The 20,101-nt window shown below is 42.7% G+C and overlaps 1 protein-coding gene across 1 annotated transcript in view; it reads left to right on the plus strand.

Moving 5' to 3' along the window:
* LOC132398969 (uncharacterized) overlaps positions 1-20,101 on the plus strand; it is a 126,001-nt gene that overhangs the window by 16,696 nt on the left and 89,204 nt on the right. The window contains exons 2-7 of the mRNA XM_059978807.1: positions 3,985-4,096; positions 7,506-7,668; positions 8,720-8,908; positions 12,450-12,610; positions 14,337-14,510; positions 17,723-17,864. Of these exons, the coding sequence (XP_059834790.1) occupies positions 3,985-4,096; positions 7,506-7,668; positions 8,720-8,908; positions 12,450-12,610; positions 14,337-14,510; positions 17,723-17,864 (941 nt within the window). The remainder of the gene's footprint in view (positions 1-3,984; positions 4,097-7,505; positions 7,669-8,719; positions 8,909-12,449; positions 12,611-14,336; positions 14,511-17,722; positions 17,865-20,101) is intronic.

Below are 20,101 nucleotides of genomic sequence, written 5' to 3' on the forward strand. Positions count from 1 at the left end.
TATATTTCTACTCTATTCTTGGTGCGACTGTAATGAAACCCAATTTCCCTCAGGGTCGATAAAGTATGTCTGTCTGTCTGTCTGTCTTGTATACTTAGACTAATTGGACATCCATAAAGTAACACTTGGTACAGGAGAGTTTGTGCTCTCTCGTGTTAGCCATTTCAGCCCTGGGAAAAAGCCTTTGACTATCCAAATGATCAATGCCTGTCATCATTTTATACACCTCTATCAGGTCACCTCTCTTCCTCCATCGGTCCAAGGAGAAAAGGCCAAGTTCACTCAACCTATTTTCATAAGACATGCTCCACAATCCAGGCAACATCCTTGTAAGTCTCCTCTGCACTCTCTCTAGAGTATCCACATCCTTCCTGTAGTGAGGTGACCAGAACTGAACACAGTACTCCAAGTTAAGTGTGGAAGAAAAATAGTAAGATGTGATGAATGTGAAGGGGTTAATGACTTCCTTCTAGTATGTGAATTCAAAGTCTCTAATCATTTATCTGCGACTAATATACACTGTGTGACTGAAGTGTGCTTTGTAGATGGGAATGGAAAATAACTATGTCTGTGCTTCCTTATTCTAAGAATATGTCTGCCTGATTTCCTGTCCTGAGAACTGACACTTAAGAAAATGTATAACCACTCAAGGACATATAGTGCAACTTTGCTATTCTAACGAGTTGTAGATGAAGTTCTCTCCTTTTTCAGATTTAAGTGCTTCTTGTCACATACGCCTTGGGTATAAATCAGAGTGTAATCCATTGTTGAGCAGGGCTGTGGAGCTCTGCTTTAGGAGTCTGAGCTCTCCATGATACCATGTAGTAAAACCCTTTAGTCTGAAACAATTCTCTTTGTTGGCTTGATCTATTCTGTCTGCTGTTCCTGAGATTTTCTTCCCACAACAGGGGAGAGGAATCTTACTGAACCTTTTGAGCATTCAAAGGTCTAGACAGAGTGGGTGTGCAGAGGATGTTTCCAATGGTAGGAGAGTCTAGGACCAGAGGCACAACCTCACAATAGGACATCTGTATGGACAGAGTTAAGCAGCAATTTATTTAGACAGAGTATGGATAATCTGCGGAATTCATTAACACAGCCAGCTGTGGAAGCCAAGACATTGGGTATATTTGAAGGTGAGGTTGAAGGGTTCTTGCTTAGTAAGGGCATCAAAAGTTACAGGGAGAAGACAAGAAATTGGGGCTGAGAGGGAAAGCAAATCAAACATGACCATATGGCAGAACAGACTCAATGGGCTGAATGGCCTAATTCTGCTCCTTTGTCATATGGTCTAAAACATCAGATGACTCTGTTCAATCAGGTTAAGTATTATAGTTTGATGGTAATGCAAGTCATGTTAGTTGGCAAAGTTCTTCTGTTTTGTAAAGCACTAAAGGCAAACATTAACAAACCAGTTCCCTGTATAATCATGTTCTGAAATTGTTCATAACAAATAAAGTGTTTGCCCAGTTTAACAAGTTAGAATGTGTTTACGTCAGATAAAATTTTAGGAATTTTAAAGTTCAGAGTAAATTTATTATTGAACATATCCCACCCTTGCAGGCATTTCTTGTAGGCATTCACAGTAGAACAAAGAAACACAACAGAAACAATGAAAAGATACACACAAAGACTGACATGACAAACACCCAATTTACAAAGAAGACAAACTGCAAATACAGAAAAAAGAAAAACAAGTCTCTAACTAATAGTGCAGGGTGCCACTCGATAGAGGGCAAGTGGAGAGGATGGTTCCTTTAATGGGTGAGTCTAGGGCCAGAGGGCATAGCCTCTGACCAGAGAGATGCCCCTTTAGAAAATAGATAAGGAGGAATTATGACACAAGGTGGGGGATGTTGTGGAAAGCGTGGAGGGCTGTCAGAGGTTACGGCAGACATCGATAGGATGCAAAACTGGGCTGAGAAGTGGCAGATGGAGTTCAACACAGATAAATGTTAGGTGGTTCATTTTGGTAGGTCAAATATGATGGCAGAATATAACATTAATGGTAAGACTCTTGGCAGTGTGGAGGATCAGAGGGATCTTGGGGTCCAAGTCCATAGGACACCCAAAGCTGCTGCGCAGGTTGACTCTGTGGTTCAGAAGGCATACGGTGCATTGGCCTTCATCAAACGTGGGACTGAGTTTAAGAGCCAAGTGGTAATGTTACAGCTTTATAGGACCCTGGTCAGACCCCACTTGGAGTACTGTGCTCAGTTCTGGTCACCTTACTGCAGGAAGGATGTGGAAACTATAGAAAGGGTGCAGAGGTTTACAAGGACGTTGCCTGGATTGGGGAACATGCCTTATGAGAATAGGTTGAGTGAAATTGGCCTTTTCTCCTTGGAGCGACAGAGGATGAGAGGCGATCTGATAGAGGTGTATAATGTGATGAGAGGCATTGATCGTGTGGATAGTCAGAGGCTTTTTCCCAGGGCTGAAATGGCTAACATGAGGGGGCATAGTTTTAAGGTGCTTGGAAGCAGGTACAGAGGGAATGTCAGGGGGAAGTTTTTCACACAGAAATGGGCGGGTGCATGGAATGCACTGCCAGCAAAGTAGGTGGAGGCAGGTACAATAGGGTCTTTTAAGAGACCCTCAGATAGGTACATGGAGCTTAGAAAAAGTTGAGGACTAGGCGGCAGAAAAATTCTAGGCAGTTTCTAGAGTAGGTTACACGGTCGGCACAACATTATGGGACGTAGGGCCTGTAATGTGCTGTAGATTTCTATGCTTCTATGTTTCTAAAGCTAATCTTTCATCTTAAAGCATGATCTCTTATGATCACAGCCGTCTGGTGCTGACACAAAATGGAACGGTTAGCTATCTGAAACTGTTGAACTCAGTGTTGTATGGTAATGTTTGCAGTGTGCCACGTCAGAAGATAAGGTGCAGATCTTTGAGAGTAGATTAGGTTTGTCTGAAATATTGAGTGGCAGAGCCTGAGGGGAGATCTATGGGAGGTTTATAATAGAGTAGACAAACAGTATCTTCTTCCCAGTGTTTAAACGTCTAATACCACAGGGCATTCATTTAAGATGAGAGGGGATCATTTCAAAGGGGATGTGAGGAGCAGGTTTTGTACACAGAGAGTGGTGGGTGTCTGGAATGCTCTGCCAGGGGTGGTGGTAGAGGCAGATACATTAGGGAATTGAAGAGAGGTTTAGATAGGCACATGAATATGAGGAAAAAGGAAGAATATAGACATTGTGTAGTGAGAAGAGGTTAGGTTAGCTGCCCATTTGATTACTAACTTTAATTTGATTGGTTCAGCACGACATTGTGGCCAAAGGACCTGTTCTTGTGCTGTGCTGTTCTAGGTTCTATTGTGAGCTTCAAAAATCAGAAGACGGATTAGGATTAGGGGTTAAGAATGAATCGGGACATCCTCTGGAAGCTCTGGGTCAGTGAGCAGAGGTTTCTGCCAAAGTGAACATCCATTCTGCAGCACTCAGTGTTCTATAGGCTTACGACCTGCGACCTGTTGATGCAAACTCAGGTCCGTCTCCAGGACAACTCATCTGATACACAGCTCATTCTGTCAAAGGCCTTTTCCATCAATTTCCAAGTATGTATGATGATGGAGTTACTTATAAACAGAAGAAAATATTTCAATAGTGTAAAATAGTTAATAATTATTCATAAGCAATTAAATTGACTTTAGTTTGTAGGCAGAAGAGCCTTTTCCTGTGCTGTATACGAAAGTGAGAGTTTGTCCCTTTGGACTAATTGTTAATGTTTAATTACAATGTTGTGCAGCTCTGCCAAGATATATGTATTACACTTTTGTCTGAACCCTGGAAGATCATTTATTGTGAAGGATCCATCTTACCCCCACTCTGTAAATCCAAGGATTTCTTTCTGATTGCAAGCGTGCGAATTTAGTTAATAAATCATGTCTTTCCTCAGCTTGTTTGCTGCAGACACAGTCACACTGATCCTTTTTTCATTTCTGACTGTATTTTGTGTGATGTACTTTTACAGGGTGTGTAAGCCCTCAGCATTTTACAAGCTGCCCCCGGGTCCAACCCCTCTGCCTTTGATCGGAAACCTACACACGCTGGATCTGAAGATGCTGTACCAAAGTCTTACAGAGGTAAGGAAGTGAACTGGAATTGGAACTGGGATTGGTTTGTTATTGTCAGATGTATTGAGGTGCAGAGAAAAGCTTGCTTGACATGCCATCCACATGGATCAATTCATCACAAGGGTACATTGAGGTTATAAACATGAGATTTTGCTAATGCTGGAAATCCAGAGTTACACACACAAAATGCTGGAGGAACTCAGCAGGGATTCATGCAAAGCTTTATTTATTTTTGGATATTGGCTCCATTCATAAAGACAACATGAAAACAGAATTATCAGTTTGAGGTCTTTGGTGATAAAATCCTATGGCCAGAGAGCAGTAGGTATATATACGAGGGGTAATTGATAAGTTTGTGGCCTAAGGTAGAAGGAGTCAATTTTAGAAAACCTAGCACATTTATTTTTCAACATAGTCCTCTCCTACATTTACACACACAGTCCAGCGGTCGTGGAGCGTACAGATCTTGGCCCTCCAGAAAGTGTCCACAGCGGGGGTGATTGATAAGTTCATGGCCTAAGGTAGATGAAGTTGAGTTATACAGCTCTCGTTACATGCAAATGCAGTTCAACTCTTAGAGTGGTTATGCAGAAAGTTTGAAGTTAGTAACTCATCTCCTTCTACCTTAGGCCATGAACTTATCAATCACCCCTGCAGTGGACCGCTTGCTGGAGGTCCAAGATGCTGACTTCCACAAAGAACTGCAAAGCTATGAAGAGGGCAAATCCACTGAATTAATATTTTATGCAGTTGGGTTAAAATCTGTGTGATGTCATTCCAAACCTGATTGCAAATTATTATTTCTGCAGATGTACAGATCCTAAAGATCTGTGCAGGAACGGTCCTGTGATGAGGAATTTCAGTTGCATGTTTGGACTAGAGGAAATGAGAAATGAGATTGTTATCTAGAGAGTTGAAAGGCACTTGGAGTTGGAATTGGATTATTGTTGTCACATGAATTGACATAGTGAGAAGCTTGGCTTGCATACTGTTCATACACATCAGATCATTCCTTCCCAGCTCTTTACTTCATTCTTCCTCCTCCAGGTTTCACTTTGCACCTTGTGTTTCTCTCTCCCCTCCCCCAAGCCTTTAAACCTGCTCCTCAGCCTTTTTTCTCCAGTCCTGCCTAAGGGTTTTGTAAACTGTTCATACAGATGGAGTTTAATGCTGAGAAGTGTGAGGTTCTACATTTTGGCAGGAATAATCCAAATAGAACATACAGGGTAAATGGTAGGGCATTGAGGAATGCAGTGGAACAGAGAGATCTAGGAATAACAGTGCATAGTTCCCTGAAGGTGGAGTCTCATGTAGATAGAGTGGTGAAGAAGGCTTTTGGAACGCTGGCCTTTATAAATCAAAGCATTGAGTACAGAAATTGGGATGTAATGTTAAAATTGTACAAGGCATTGGTAAGGCCAAATTTGGAATATTGTGTACAGTTCTGGTCACCGAATTATAGGAAAGATATCAATAAATTAGAGAGAGTGCAGAGACGATTTACTAGGATGTTACCTGGGTTTCAGCACTTAAGTTACAGAGAAAGGTTGAACAAGTTAGGTTTCTATTCATTGGAGCGTAGAAGGTTGAGGGGGGATTTGATCGAGGTATTTAAAATTTTGAGAGGGATAGATAGAGTTGACATGAATAGGCTGTTTCCATTGAGAGTAGGGGAGATTCAAACGAGAGGACATGGTTTGAGAGTTAGGGGGCAAAAGTTTAAGGGAAACATGAGGGGGTATTTCTTTACTCAGAGAGTGATAGCTGTGTGGAATGAGCTTCCTGCAGAAGTAGTAGAGGCCAGTTCAGTTGTGTCATTTAAGGTAAAATTGGATAGGTATATGGACAGGAAAGGAGTAGAGGGTTATGGGCTGAGTGTGGGTAGGTGGGACTAAGTGAGATTAAGAGTTCGGCACGGACTAGGAGGGCCGAGATGGCCTGTTTCTGTGCTGTGATTGTTATATGTTTATATCTGATCATTACATTGTGTAGAACAGAGTGAAAAAGTAACAATCCAATATAAAGTGTAAAAGCTACAGAGAAAGTGCAGTACAGGTAGACAATAAGGTGTATCTTGGTACATTTGACAGTAATTAACTAATTACAATACTAATATCAAAACATTTCCAAATAGCAGGAACTTTGTTAGCAACATGATGCCAGTACAGAACTGCTTCAGATCTTTACTGCTTTCTTGCAGCTTCCTTGACTTTTTCAAGAGCAGATTAATAGCTTGCATAACTTTCAGAAGCAACCTAAATTCAAAACTTCAAAGTTCAAAGTAAATTTATTATCAAAGTACATATTGTTCTCTATATACTACCCTGAGATTATTCTTCTTGCTGGTATTCACAATAGTACAAAAGAAATACAATAGAATCTATGGAAAACTGCACATAAAGACTGACAAACAACCAATTTGCCAAAAAAAGATACAAAACATGTAAATAAGTAATACTGAGAACATGAGTTGTAGAGTGTTTGAAAGTGAATCCATAGATTGTGGAATTAGTTCAGTGTGGAGGTGAGTGAAGGTATCCACACTGATTCAGGAGCCTGTTGGTTGAAGAGTAATACTGTCACTGAACCTGGTGATACGGGACCTAAGTCTCCAGTAGCTTGTTTCTGATGGCAGCTGCAAAAAGAGAACAGACGAGGGCGAAGGATTTCCTGGGTCAATATTTGATGGCTCCTGTACCCAGCACAGGAGAATCCAGCAAAGGTCAATATTGCATCAAAGTATCTGACACATACATACCTTGTGTTTTAAATGCCTCCTTGCATGCAACCTTGGTACCACCAATCTGTCTAACATACACTCAGTGGCTACATTATTATGTGATTATGAGATATCTAATAAAGTGACCACAGAGTTTATTTCTGTTTGTTCATGGTCTTCTGCTGCTGTAGCCCATCCTCTTCAAGATTTGATGTGTTGTGTGTTCAGAGGTGCTCTACTGCACACCACTGTTGTAATGTGGGGCTATTTGAGTTACTGACATTTCCTGTCAGTTTGAATCATTCTGGCCATTCTCCCCCAATCTCTATCATTAACAAGGCATTTTCACTCACAGAACTAGTGTTCACTGGATTTCTTTCTGCACCATTCTCTGTAAACTCTGGAGACTGTTGTGCATGAAAATCCCAGGAGATCAGCAGTTTCTGAGATACTCAAACCACCCTGTCTGGCACCAACAGTTATTCCATGGTCAAAGTCACTCAGATTTCATTTCTTCCCCCGTTCTGATGTTTAGTCTGAACAACAACTGAACCTCTTGACCATGTCTGCATGCTCTTATGCATTGAGTTGCTGCCACATGATTGGCTGAGTAGATATTTGCATTAACGAGCAGGTGTACCTAATAAAGTGGCCACTGAGTGTAATTATGTTGACGGGATGTTCTCTGTTTGTTTTCAGTTATCGGAGCAGTATGGACCTGTGTTTACCATTCAGCTGGGAGTGGAAAAAGCTGTGGTCCTCACAGGCTACAAAGCAGTGACAGAGGCTCTTGTGGATCAGGCGGATGAGTTTGCAGAGAGAGCAGAGATCCCCGTGTTGGAAATGCAGGCAAATGGTTACGGTAATAGATAGTTCCCTATTTCCATTGTTGATATATTTACTTTATTGCAAAACAATGGAAGTTTATGTTACAGATTAGAGTGGCAGGGTACAAGAGAAATCCTGACCTCCCCCCCCCCCCCCCCCCGCCCCAGAACAGGGAACTATTTCCAGTAGAGACACTAATTCAGGAAGAGGACAGATTTATTGTGTGCATTTCAATATTGTGACTTGTGTCGAAGTCAACAGTCAGCATCGATGAAGGCCATAAGACAACAATGTGCAAGTAACTGTTACATACACAGACTGATCGTGTATACATAAAGTAATGCTTGGTGACATGTATGCAGTGGTGGTGAGAGGTGTGGAGAAGCGGTTTAGTGGGCAGAGGTGTTGACCAGCCTGGCAGCTCAGGGGAAGTAACTGTTTTTGAATCTAGTTGTCCTGGTGTGATGCAGCATAGCCTTTCTCCTGATAGGAGTGGGACAAATAGTCCACACGTAAGGTGGGTGGGATCCTTCACGATACAGCTGGCCTTTTGATTGTGTGGATAGTCAGAGGCTTTTTCCCAGGGCTGAAATGGTTGCCACAAGAGGGCACAGTTTTAAGGTGCTTGGAAGTAGGTAGAGAGGAGATGTCAGGGGTACAATTTTTATGCAGAGAGTGGTGAATGTGTGGCATGGGGTACCGGCAACGGTGGTGGAAGTGGATACGATAGGGTCTTTTAAGAGACTCCTGAATAGGTACATGGAGCTTAGAAAAATAGAGGGATATGGGTAACCCTAGGTACCCATGTTCAGCACAGCATCGTGGGCCGAAGGGCCTGTATTGTGCTGTAGGTTTTCTATGTTTTTTTCCCAGCACCTTTCCGTACATACTGTATGTTTGTCATGTTGTTTCCGGACCACACAGTATTGCAGCATGTAAGGATGCTCTGAGCTGAATATCGGTAGAAGTCTGTGAGGTTATCTCATTTGTCGGTGACGGCCATGAAGTGGAGACTGAGAAATATCGAAGAGCTTCTTCCTCTTGGCTAGACGTTCTCACAAGTTTTCATTGCATGTGGTTTTTAGGGATTTCTTTTGGACACGGAGAATCATGGAGACAAATGCGAAGATTCACTTTAACGACGTTACGCAATTTTGGAATGGGCAAGAGGACAATTGAGGACAAGATAACTGAGGAGGCCAAGTACCTGGTGCGAGAGGTGGAAGCTCACCAAGGTTGGAGTCTTACTTCAGTTCACTCTTCTACTCTGGCTGGTACATTGAATTGAACAAGTGACATTTGTAGAGCAGACGCTTCTGTTATAATTTCCTGTCTTTAAACTTCAAGCAGCCTGTAGTCATGCCAGGTGCCTGTTGCAGAGGTCAACTGGTAACTGTGTTCTGAGGTCCAGTACTCTGGGATTCTGGTGGTCTGGACTGGCATATTTACCTGACTATTCAATATAACTCCTATTATTGCACAAACGGACTATAATTCCCTTCATTTTGGAAAGTGCTACAGGGCTTCTACAACAAAAAAAAAATCACACCATCATAAAAGTTTCTTCCATAAGGTTGTTAATCTGATCAACTATTCTGGTTAGATGCCCCTTCTATCTATTAACCCTGTCACTGCACTGTAAACACTTTAAATTACTTTTATAATGCTGATTACATTGTAAATACATGCTGGTATTTATGTATTTATGCACATTTTATTCAATATCTGCATTTCAACTTTCATTCTTATATAAATCTTTATTCTTTACAATTGTTGAATGTTATTGTTTCTCATCGCATGTTGTGCCCTGACTAACACACCACAGTAAATTCATAATATATGGAAATGTATATAGCAAATTAAGTTGATCCTTGACTGCAGATTTTTGACATGGGCAAGTTTCAGGAAAGTCTATGAACGGTGAAGTTAAAGTGAGTGTGAGAATGAGTGAACTAGATGCTGTACCATTGGGGTTTCCAATAGTCATGGTAGCAATGGACACAATACTTTGCAGAGATCAGGATTCAATTCCCCCTGCTGCCTGTAAAGAGCTTGTATGTTCTTCCTGTGACTGCATGGGTCTCCTCTGGGTGCTCTGGCTTCCTGTCACATTTCAAAAAAACATAGCAAGCTTTGGGCAAGCTATGTTGGTACCAGGAGCAAGGAAACACTTACAGGCTGCCCCCAGCACATCCTCGGACTGTGTTGGTCATTACCACACAGAACACATCAGAATCAGGTTTATTATCACCGGCATGTGTCGTATATTTCCCTGTATGTTTCGATGTACAACTGACAAAAGAGCTAATCTTATCCAATTTTGAAACAATAGATTGGAAAATTGGTTTATTATTGTCACATTTACGAAGGTAGAGTGAAAAACTTGTCATGCATACGAATAAACTCTCCACGGGCTTCCAGCCCGGTACAAGTATCAATTATAACTGACATTTTAATGACAAACTCTGCCTTCTTCATCAGGGATGATGTCTGGGCATGTCTATTCCAGTGTTTATACCCCTGTAGTCCTCTACTCCTGATTGGTTAGTCCTCATCCAATCATGTTTCCATTCTCTCACCTTGTTTACAATTAAATTACAGTCCTTACTTAAAGACCTTTGTCTTTGCTAAAATTCCCTGAGAATGCTCAGCAGCATGTATCAGCCAGACCGTGGAAACTGGCACCCAGGAGCACAGGAGGTGTGTCAATTTGGGTTACCTGGAGAAATCGGCAGTAGCAAACTCTGCTTTCGCAAAGGCCATAGGATTGCCTCCAACGGCACAGAGCAATGGGTTTTGGGATTGCCTGGTTTTTGGAAGCCATTGAAATCAAACTGGAGGAAAATAATTTTAACAAAGGTGAAGGTCTTGCTGGAAGTAAGAACTGGAATTCGATAGTAAACAAGATGGGAGAGTGGAAACCTGATTGCATGAGGACTAGCCAATCAGGAGGGACAGACTATGGGGTATATATAAACACCACCGGACTAGACATATCCAGGCCCATCATCCCTGATGAAAATGGCAGAATTTGTCATCAAGATGTCAGTCAAACTTGGTATCTGTACCCTTCTGGAAGCCTGAGAAGAGTTTATTTGTTAGAGAGGCCAGGAAGGTCCTTTTTGTCTTGTGTACCACTCAAACAGATGAATTCATTACAATTGTACAAGGTAAATCAATAAGAGAATACAGAATGAAGTGCTACAGTACAGAGAAAGTGCAGTGCAGATAGAGGGTGCAGTGGAAGGTCACGAGTTAGATTACAGTTACAGATTATTGCAGTTTTACTCACTTTCTCCCTCAGCCAGTGCTAACCCTTGAACAGAACTGTGCCCATTACCTCTGCCATGGCCAAAGTTGTCTGCCCTATAGTTTCAAAATGATTTGACCACAAGGACAAAATATTTCTCACAGTTAGAAAACAGATACATGAAAATTTTAAACTGCTTGGATTTTCCAGAGTGTAGGTATTTATTCAGATCTACAAACTCAGGTTGTATTACTGATTCGGGACAGTACATTTCCAAGATGGTGGTGCGACGCAGCTTGCAGCGGCCACTCCGGAGCTGATTATCTGTTATTTGTGAAGTGAGGTGTCGTGCGCAATCATAATCGATTGAAAATGAACTTGGGAGCACGGAGGAACATCGGGAAATCTCCAGGAAGACTTTCTTCATTGCTGCTGCTGCTGTGAGGTTCGGGACTCTACTGGGAAGAACAGGCCCCCGGGGCCGCATTACCGATGGCCGTTGGCGGGGCCATCTTAATACACTCGGCAGAGGATGGTGCTTGGAGAAGCTGTGCCGGAGGGGATGGTCGTCAGCTCGGAGGTTCGACGGACTCGGAGTTCGCTGTGGTCAAGTCACTTTCGGTGTGTGCTGCGTCTGTGAGGCTGAGTCGGGCGGCGCCATGGAAGTCCATAGCGGGGGTATTCCCTTCTGCCGCCAGCGTGGGATGACGAGTCTGTCGGGACCCTGGGGACTTGTGGAAACTGTGTGGTGATTTCTTTTGAACTTATAGTCTTTTAACATCTTTGGACTATTTTTACTGTGCCCATAGTCTGCTTTTTTATCAATTATGCTATTGTTTGCACTGTTGTAACTATGTGGTTTTGTGCAGGTCCTGTAGCTTTAGTTTTTGGTCTTGTTTTTGTCTGGTGGGTTTGGAGCTCCTTTCTGGGGAACGTGCTAAGACGGTAGCGCGACATTAATACGCAGCAGCCTCTCCGGACTCTGGATTGGGGATTGCCAAACGTTATGTGGATTTTCTGGTGTAGTCTGTTTTGTCATGTGCTTTTGTGATATCATTCTGGAGGAACATTGTCTCATTTTTTAACAGCATTGCATTTGTGGTTTCTAAATGACAATAAACTGAATCTGAATGATCTCAGCCATTTCTCCCACAGTGACTGCACATCCAAAGCTCTTCATTAGCTGTAAGGTGCTTTGCGAACTCACAAGAAGGACATGGAAGGGCCCTTTAAATGCTATTTAAATGCATTTTAGTTATCCGTGCTGGTTCCAAAGCTGGTGAGGAGGTAATAGTTGTTTCTGATCTTGGTGGTGTGGTACTTAAGGCTCCTGTACCTCCTAAAGGACACTGCCTGGTGGTGCACCAGTGCTGATGGTGATTGTGGAGGAGATGTTCTTCCCAATCTATACTGACGGGGTACTGACTGAAATGTAGACAATTCACAGCCTGTATAATCACAGAACTACGTGAGCAAAGAAAGTGAAGTCGTAATACACATATATTGCATTGCCTTTTATTTCTGGCCTAGCATTGAACAATGTGTTGATATTCTCTCTTTGGCAGGCCAACCATTCAGTACAACTGTGCCTGTTACCTCTGCCATGGCCAATATTATCTGCTCTATAGTTTTTGGAGAACGATTTGACTACAACGATGAAATATTTCTCACCATAACAAAACTGATACGTGAAAATTTTAATCTGCTTGGATCTTCCAGAGTGCAGGTAAACTGTATATTCAGTATTACAATGGAATTCGGTTCTGAACTATTTTTGAATGGCATATTGCCATTATAGTGTAGCTTGTTGAAATACACATGTGAGTTTATATGTTTACACTCTACATTAAAGTACAGTCCATGGCCACTTTATTAGGTACTCCTGTACATCTACATATTAATGCCAATATGTGACAGCAACTCAATGCATAAAGCATGCAGACATGGTCACGTTCAGTTATTCTTCAGACCAAGCATCAGAATGGGGGAAGAAATGAGATTTAAGGGACCGACTGTGGGATGAATCTTGGTGCCAGATGGGGTGGTTTGAGTATCTCAGAAACTGCTAATCTCCTGAGATCTTCACACATAATAGTCTCTAGAGTTTACAGCGAATGGTGCAAAACCATCCAGTGACCAGCAGCACTGTGGGTGAAAATGCCTTATTAATTGAGAGAGATCGGGGGAGAATGATGAGACTGTTTCAAGCTGACAGGAAAGCAACAGTGACTCAAGTAACCATGTGTTACAACAGTGGTGTGCAGAAGAGCATCTGTGAATGCACAACACATCAAACCCTGAAGTGGATGGGCTACAGCAGCAGAAAACCACAACCTTACACTCAGTGGCCACTTTTTAGATATAGGATGTAGCGTACCTACTAATAAAGTGACTACTGTGTGTACAATACATTGCTAATATCCCATTCTGTGGAAGCTATCATAGGATCATAATCACCAAGCACTACAGCACAGAAATGGGTCCTTTAGCCCACCTAATCTGTACAGAATTATTATTCTGCCAGATGCCTTTTAAATGTTGTTAATGCACCTGCCTCAACCACTCTCTTGCAGTTCATTCCATATAGGTTCAAAAGTACAATCTAATCTCAGAGAAATGTATACAATATACATCCTGAAATTCTTTTTCTTCGCAAACCTCCTACAAAAATAGAGGAATACCCCAAAGAATGAACGACAGTTAAATGTTAGAACCCCACAGTGCCCCCAACTCCCTCCTCCCATGCGTAAGCAGCAGCAAAGCAACAACAACCCCCCACCAGCAAAAGACCACCCTCATGGTAAAAAAGTTGCCCCTCAAGTTTCCTATAAGTCATTCTTTTATCACCCTAAACATCTGCCTGTTGGTCCTTGATTACCTGGCCCTTACATTTAAAAGGCACTTGCTTTGGAAAGGTTTACAGGGACATGGACCAAACAAGGACCAATAGGACTAGCTTAGGTGGGAATCATGGCTGGCATGGGACAGTTGGACCGAAGGGCCTGTTTCTGGACTATATGTCTCCATGTCTCTATATAGTTCACCATGTCAATACTGTCTCAAATCAATCTGATTTCTCCAGTTATTTCCCTGTTATTCATTTGCCCATGCCCATTAACACCCACTTAACACCCATTGGAATTGGAATTGGTTTATCATAGTTGCATGTACATGTATTGTCCTATGTTGAGTTCAATGTTGACTGACAACTCTTGCCACACTGCTGGTGCAAAATTGTTCCTTTGGATTCATCAGCTGCATGAAGAAGGTGAGCCTACTACACGGGCAGCAGCTCACTCTGCATATCACACTGCCCTGGCTTGTATATCACCTAGATAGCCGGGATGCAATATCTATCATTGATTCTGACCAACAGAAGGCCTCAATTAGTCTATGTTCTACAGAACAGTGGTGAACCATTTGGTGGACTAAACATGTTCTATATTCCTCAGATGTACAACGCATTTCCTTTCCTCGGCTTTCTACCTGGAACTCACAAGAAAATCTTTCAAAATCGAACACAAATGGTTCAGCTTATCCAGAATTTTTACAGAGAGCATCAGAAAACTCTGAATGAGAACAATATAAGGAGCTTGATTGATGCTTTCTTGGTAAAACGAGAAGAGGTACACAAATATTTCGCTAACTTTAGAGATAAAGTGTGGAATAGGCCTTTCGGCCCTTCGTGCTGTGCCGTCAGCAGCACCTGACTTAACCCTAGCTAATCACGAGACAATATACAATGAGCTACTAACCTACTAACCAGTACGTCTTTGGACTGTGGGAGTAAACCAGAGGATCTGGAGGAAACCCACACATTCCAAGCAGAGGACGTACAAACTCCTTACAGAGGATGTCAGGATTGAACTCTGAGCTCCAGCTCCCCGAGTTGTAATGGCATCCATCGCACTAACTGCTACGCTTGCGTGGCATCTCACGGTATTTATTTTAGGCAAAGTATGCTCGGCAGTAAGTACTGGAACTACACAGCAGATCAGGCAGCAACATAATTGGAAATGGAATTGGTTTATGAGTTTATTATTTGTCACATGTGTATCAAGATATCGACACATCCAAACAAAAGTTTTGTTTGCTCGATGACCAACCCAGTTTCAATATGTGCTGAGGGCAGCCTGCAAGTGTTGCCATACCTCTGGCACCAACGTAGTATGCTCACAGCCTACTAACTCTAACCCGTGCATCTTTGGAATGTGGGAGGCAACAAAGAAAACCCATGCAGTCACAGGGAGAACGTACAAGCTCCTTACAGGCAGCGGTGGGAATTGAACCCTGAATGCTGGTGATGTGATAGCGTTACATAACTGTTATGTTGTTGTGCTGTCCATTATGCTACCGATCCAACCCCTCCACCCCCACCACTACCTTCTGCCCAATGGGAGGGGGAGAAGAGATCGTGTCCAGTGACTTTGATTTACATTGGCCGCTTTTCCGAGGCAGAGAGAAGTGTAGTGGGGTAGAAGTGAGGCATTCAGAAATGATGGATGTTGCTTCAGATCTCTCCGTTACCTTGCTGACACTGATGAAGCAGGTGCAAACAATCCCCTTTTTATGTCTTAGTCCCAGAGGAGGTTCCCTACCTCGTGTCCCGATCTCAGTGGAGATTCCCTCCCTCTTGTCCTGGTGTCAGTAGAGATTCTCCTGCATGATTTGTGTTCCTAACATTGGGAAAGTATTGGGAGACTAGTGCCTTGCATTTCTCGGCTGCTGGCGTTCTGTTTCTGAAATTTAAACAACAGTAATCCCTTAATTAGTTTTCTCCATGCCAATCCAGAATGTTAACCTTGCATATTTATTCTTTATGGCAAACTCCTAATGCAGAGGCTGGATAGAGCATTGGTCAGACTGCACTTGGAGTATTGTGAGCAGTTTTGGACCCCTTATCGATAAAAGGACAGGGTCCAAAGAAGGTTCACAAGACTGATTTTGGAAATTAAAGAGTTAATTTATGAGGAGCATTTGATGGCTACAGGCCTCTACTCGCTGGAGTTCAGAAGAATGAGAGAGCATTCTCATTGAAACCGATCAAATATTGAAAGGCCTAGATTGAGTGGTTGTGGAGAGGATGTTTCATATAGTAGGAGAGTCTAATACCAGTGGGAACAATCTCAGAACACAAGAACATCCCTTTAGAATGGAAATGAGGAAGAAGCAAAGGGTAGCAGTGAATGGGTGTTTCTCGGACTGGCTGGAGGTGACTAGTGGGGTACCACATGGCTCTGTATTGGGACCACAGCTCTTTACGATTTATGTCAACGATTTAGATGAGGGCATTGAAAACTATATCAGCAAGTTTGCTGACGATACTAAACTGGGTGGCAGTGTGACATGCGAAGAGGACGTTAGGAGAATACAGGGAGACTTGGATAGGCTGGGTGAGTGGGCAGATACTTGGCAGATGTCATTCAATGTGAATAAGTGTGAAGTTATCCACTTTGGAAGCAGGAACAAGAGGGCAGAGTATTGTCTGAACGATGTAGAGTTAGGTAAGGGAGAAATGCAAAGAGACCTAGGAGTCCTAGTTCACCAGTCAATGAAGGTGAATGAGCAAGTGCAACAGGCAGTGAAGAGGGAAAATGGAATGTTGGCCTTTGTTACAAGGGGAATTGAGTACAAGAGCAAGGATGTCCTTTTGCATTTGTACAGGGCCCTGGTGAGACCACACCTGGAATATTGTGTACAGTTTTGGTCTCCAGGTTTAAGGAAGGACATTCTGGCAATTGAGGAAGTGCAGCGTAGATTCACTAGGTTGATTCCTGGGATGGCAGGGCTGTCTTACGCAGAGAGATTGGAGAGATTGGGCTTGTACACACTGGAATTGAGGAGATTGAGAGGGGATCTGATTGAAACGTTTAAGATAATTAAAGGATTTGATAGGATTGAGGCGGGAAATATGTTCCAGATGTTGGGAGAGTCCAGTACCAGAGGGCATGGATTGAGAATAAGAGGTCAGTTATTTAAAACAGAGTTGAGGAAGAGCTTCTTCTCCCAGAGAGTTGTGGAGGTGTGGAATGCACTGCCTCGGAAGATGGTGGAGGCCAATTCTCTGGATGCTTTCAAGAAGGAGCTGGATAGATATCTGATGGATAGGGGAATCAAGGGATATGGAGACAAGGCAGGGACTGGGTATTGATAGTGAATGATCAGCCATGATCTCAGAATGGCGGTGCAGACTCGAGGGGCCGAATGGTCTACTTCTGCACCTATTGTCTATTGTCTATAATTTCTTTAGCCATAGGGTGGTGAATCTGTGGAATTCATTGCTGCAGACAGCTGTGGAGGCCAAATCATTGGGTATATTTAAAGCCTAGTTTAGTAGATTACTATTAGGTAAGGGTGTCAAAGGCTACAGAGAGAAGGTAAAGGAATGGGGTTGAGAGGGATAAAAAAATCTGCCATGATGGAATGGTGGAGAAGACTCAATGGGCTGAATGGCCTAATTCTGTTCCTATCTCCTATGGCCTTATGGTCTTACACATGTAAATATATGTGGTGAGTAAAGCTGATCTTTGATTTTTGGTCATTCTCACCACATTCTCATTAACATTAGCCCAGATTCTGCCACTCCCCTTGACAGCGGCCGTCTAACCAATCAATGTTACTGGCCTTAGGATGTGGGAGGAATCCACTGGGAGAGCATGCCAATTCCACACAGAGAGCTCCTGAGGTCAGGTTTGAAACCAGATCTCTGGCGCTGTGAGTCAGCAGCTCCACTATTTGAGATCCTGTGCCGACCCGGGTCCTGTTTCTAAACACTGGTCTGACAGCACTTGGTTCCAAACTAATTTCATGTTTTATCTTTTTTTTAATCATTTCAAAGGAATTAAATAACGCTGATTCCTATTTCCATGACAACAACTTGGTAACTTCAGTAACCAACCTGTTTGCAGCCGGAACGGATACCTCCTCTTCCACACTGCGTTGGGCTATTCTACTGATGATGAAGTATCCACAAATTCAAAGTAAGAGATTATTTAAATTTACTTGTCTACCTGTTTATCGGAATAAAATCTCATTCTGCCAAAATTCATGTGTTTGATTTCAAAGGTATAAAACAACCAGCAGCAGTGAGTTATAGAGTCATACAAATAGTCTGTGCCTCACATGTAGATAGGGTAGTTAAGAAAGTTTATGGGGTGTTAGCTTTCATAAGTCGAGGGATAGAGTTTAAGAGACGCAATGTTATGATGCAGCTCTATAAAACTCTAGTTAGGCCACACTTGGAGTACTGTGTCCAGTTCTGGTTGCCTCACTATAGGAAGGATGTGGAAGCATTGGAAAGGGGACAGAGGAGATCTACCAGGATGCTGCCTGGTTTAGAGAGTATGGATTATGATCAGAGATTAAGGGAGCTAGGGCTTTACTCTTTGGAGAGAAGGAGGCTGAGAGGAGACATGATAGAGGTGTACAAGATATTAAGAGGAATAGACAGAGTGGACAGCCAGTGCCTCTTCCCCAGGACACCACTGCTCAGTACAAGAGGACATGGCTTTAAGGTAAGGGGAGGGAAGTTCAAGGGGGATATTAGAGGAAGGTTTTTCACTCAGAGAGTGGTTGGTGCGTGGAATGCACTGCCTGAGTCAGTGGTGGAGGCAGATACACTAGTGAAGTTTAAGAGACTACTAGACAGGTATATGGAAGAACTTAAGGTATGGGGTTTTATGGAAGGCAGGGTTTGAGGGTCAGCACAACATTATGGGCCGAAGGGCCTGTAATGTGCTGTACTATTCTATGTTCTAACCCATCTGATACAGTCCCATTTTCAGGTCAGAGGTGATTAATTACATGAACTCTCACATGAACTACATGTGATTAATTACATGTGGCCTCCTGTATATAGCTGAGACCTGACGTAGATTGGAAGACCACTTTGCTGAGCACCTACGCTCCATCTGCCAGAGAAAGCAAGATCTGCCAGTGGCCACCCATTTTAATTCCACTTCCCATTCCCATTCCAATTTGTCTATCCATGGCCTCTTCTGCCGCGATGAGGCCACACTCAGACTGGAGGAACGACACCTTAAATTCCATCTGGGTCGCCTCCAACTTAATGGCATGAACATTGATTTCTTGAACTTCCGATAATGGCCCCCGCCCTCTTCTCCATTCCCCATCCCCTTTTCCCCTCTCACCTTATCACCTGGCCTGCCCTTCACCTCACTCTGGAGCTTTTCCCCCTTTTCTTTCTTCCAAGGCCTTCTGTCCTCTTCCCCCTTCTCCAGCCCTGTATCTCTTTCACCAATCAACTTCCCAACTTTACTTCACCTTTCCCCGCCTATTAACTCTACTCCTCACCTTTTTTTCTCCAGTCCTGCTGAAGGGTCTTGGCCCAAAACGCTGGCTATACTCTTTTTCCATTGATGCTGCCTGACCTGCTGAGTTCCTCCAGCATTTTTGTGTGTTGTTTGGATTTCCAGCATCTGCAGATTTTCTGTTGTTTGTGTTGAGTGAGTGGTTGCTGTTGTGGCACCATTCAACTGGATTTTCAATCTCCCTCCCATACATTGATTCATCACAGTCTTTGATTTTGTCAACAACAGTTTTTATTTACAGTCTGTATAGCTTTTCATATGTAAACGCTATTGTATTTCTTTGTTTGCCTCTAAATGCTTGCAAGAAAATGAATCTCAAGGTAGTATATGGTGACACGTAAGTGGTATGTATGTACTTCGATAATAAGCTTACTTTGACTTGCCCTTCCACCAGCTCCATTTTATAACTGTGCTGTGAGTGAAGCTGGTATTAACTTCAGCTCTATATTTTATAGTTAAAGGCTTTCAACAATGAAAGAAAGATGTCCTGCCAGTAAAGAATGCTGGAAAAATTAAATTTCTCAGAATTTACAGGATATTCAAATCCTCTCAAATCTCACATGGACTATTAGTTTGGAGAGACTAGTCAGAGGTATTTTTCTTTTCTATGTTTTTATTTAGAGATGTAGCATGGTAACAGGCCCTACTGTCCCTTTGGAATGTGGGAGGAAACAGAATGCCTGGAGGAACCCACACGGTCACGGGGAGAACATACAAATTCCTTGCAGACAGTGGCAGGATTGAACCCGTGTCACTAGCAAAGCGGTACACTATTCTCTGCAACTTGGAAGTTCAAATAAATTTAATATCAAAGTACATATATGTCATCAAATAAAACCCTGAGATTGTCTTGCCAGTGTACTCAATAAATTCATAACCATTACAGA

This window comes from Hypanus sabinus, chromosome 9 (assembly GCF_030144855.1).
Source record: "Hypanus sabinus isolate sHypSab1 chromosome 9, sHypSab1.hap1, whole genome shotgun sequence".
Lineage (NCBI taxonomy): Eukaryota > Metazoa > Chordata > Chondrichthyes > Myliobatiformes > Dasyatidae > Hypanus > Hypanus sabinus.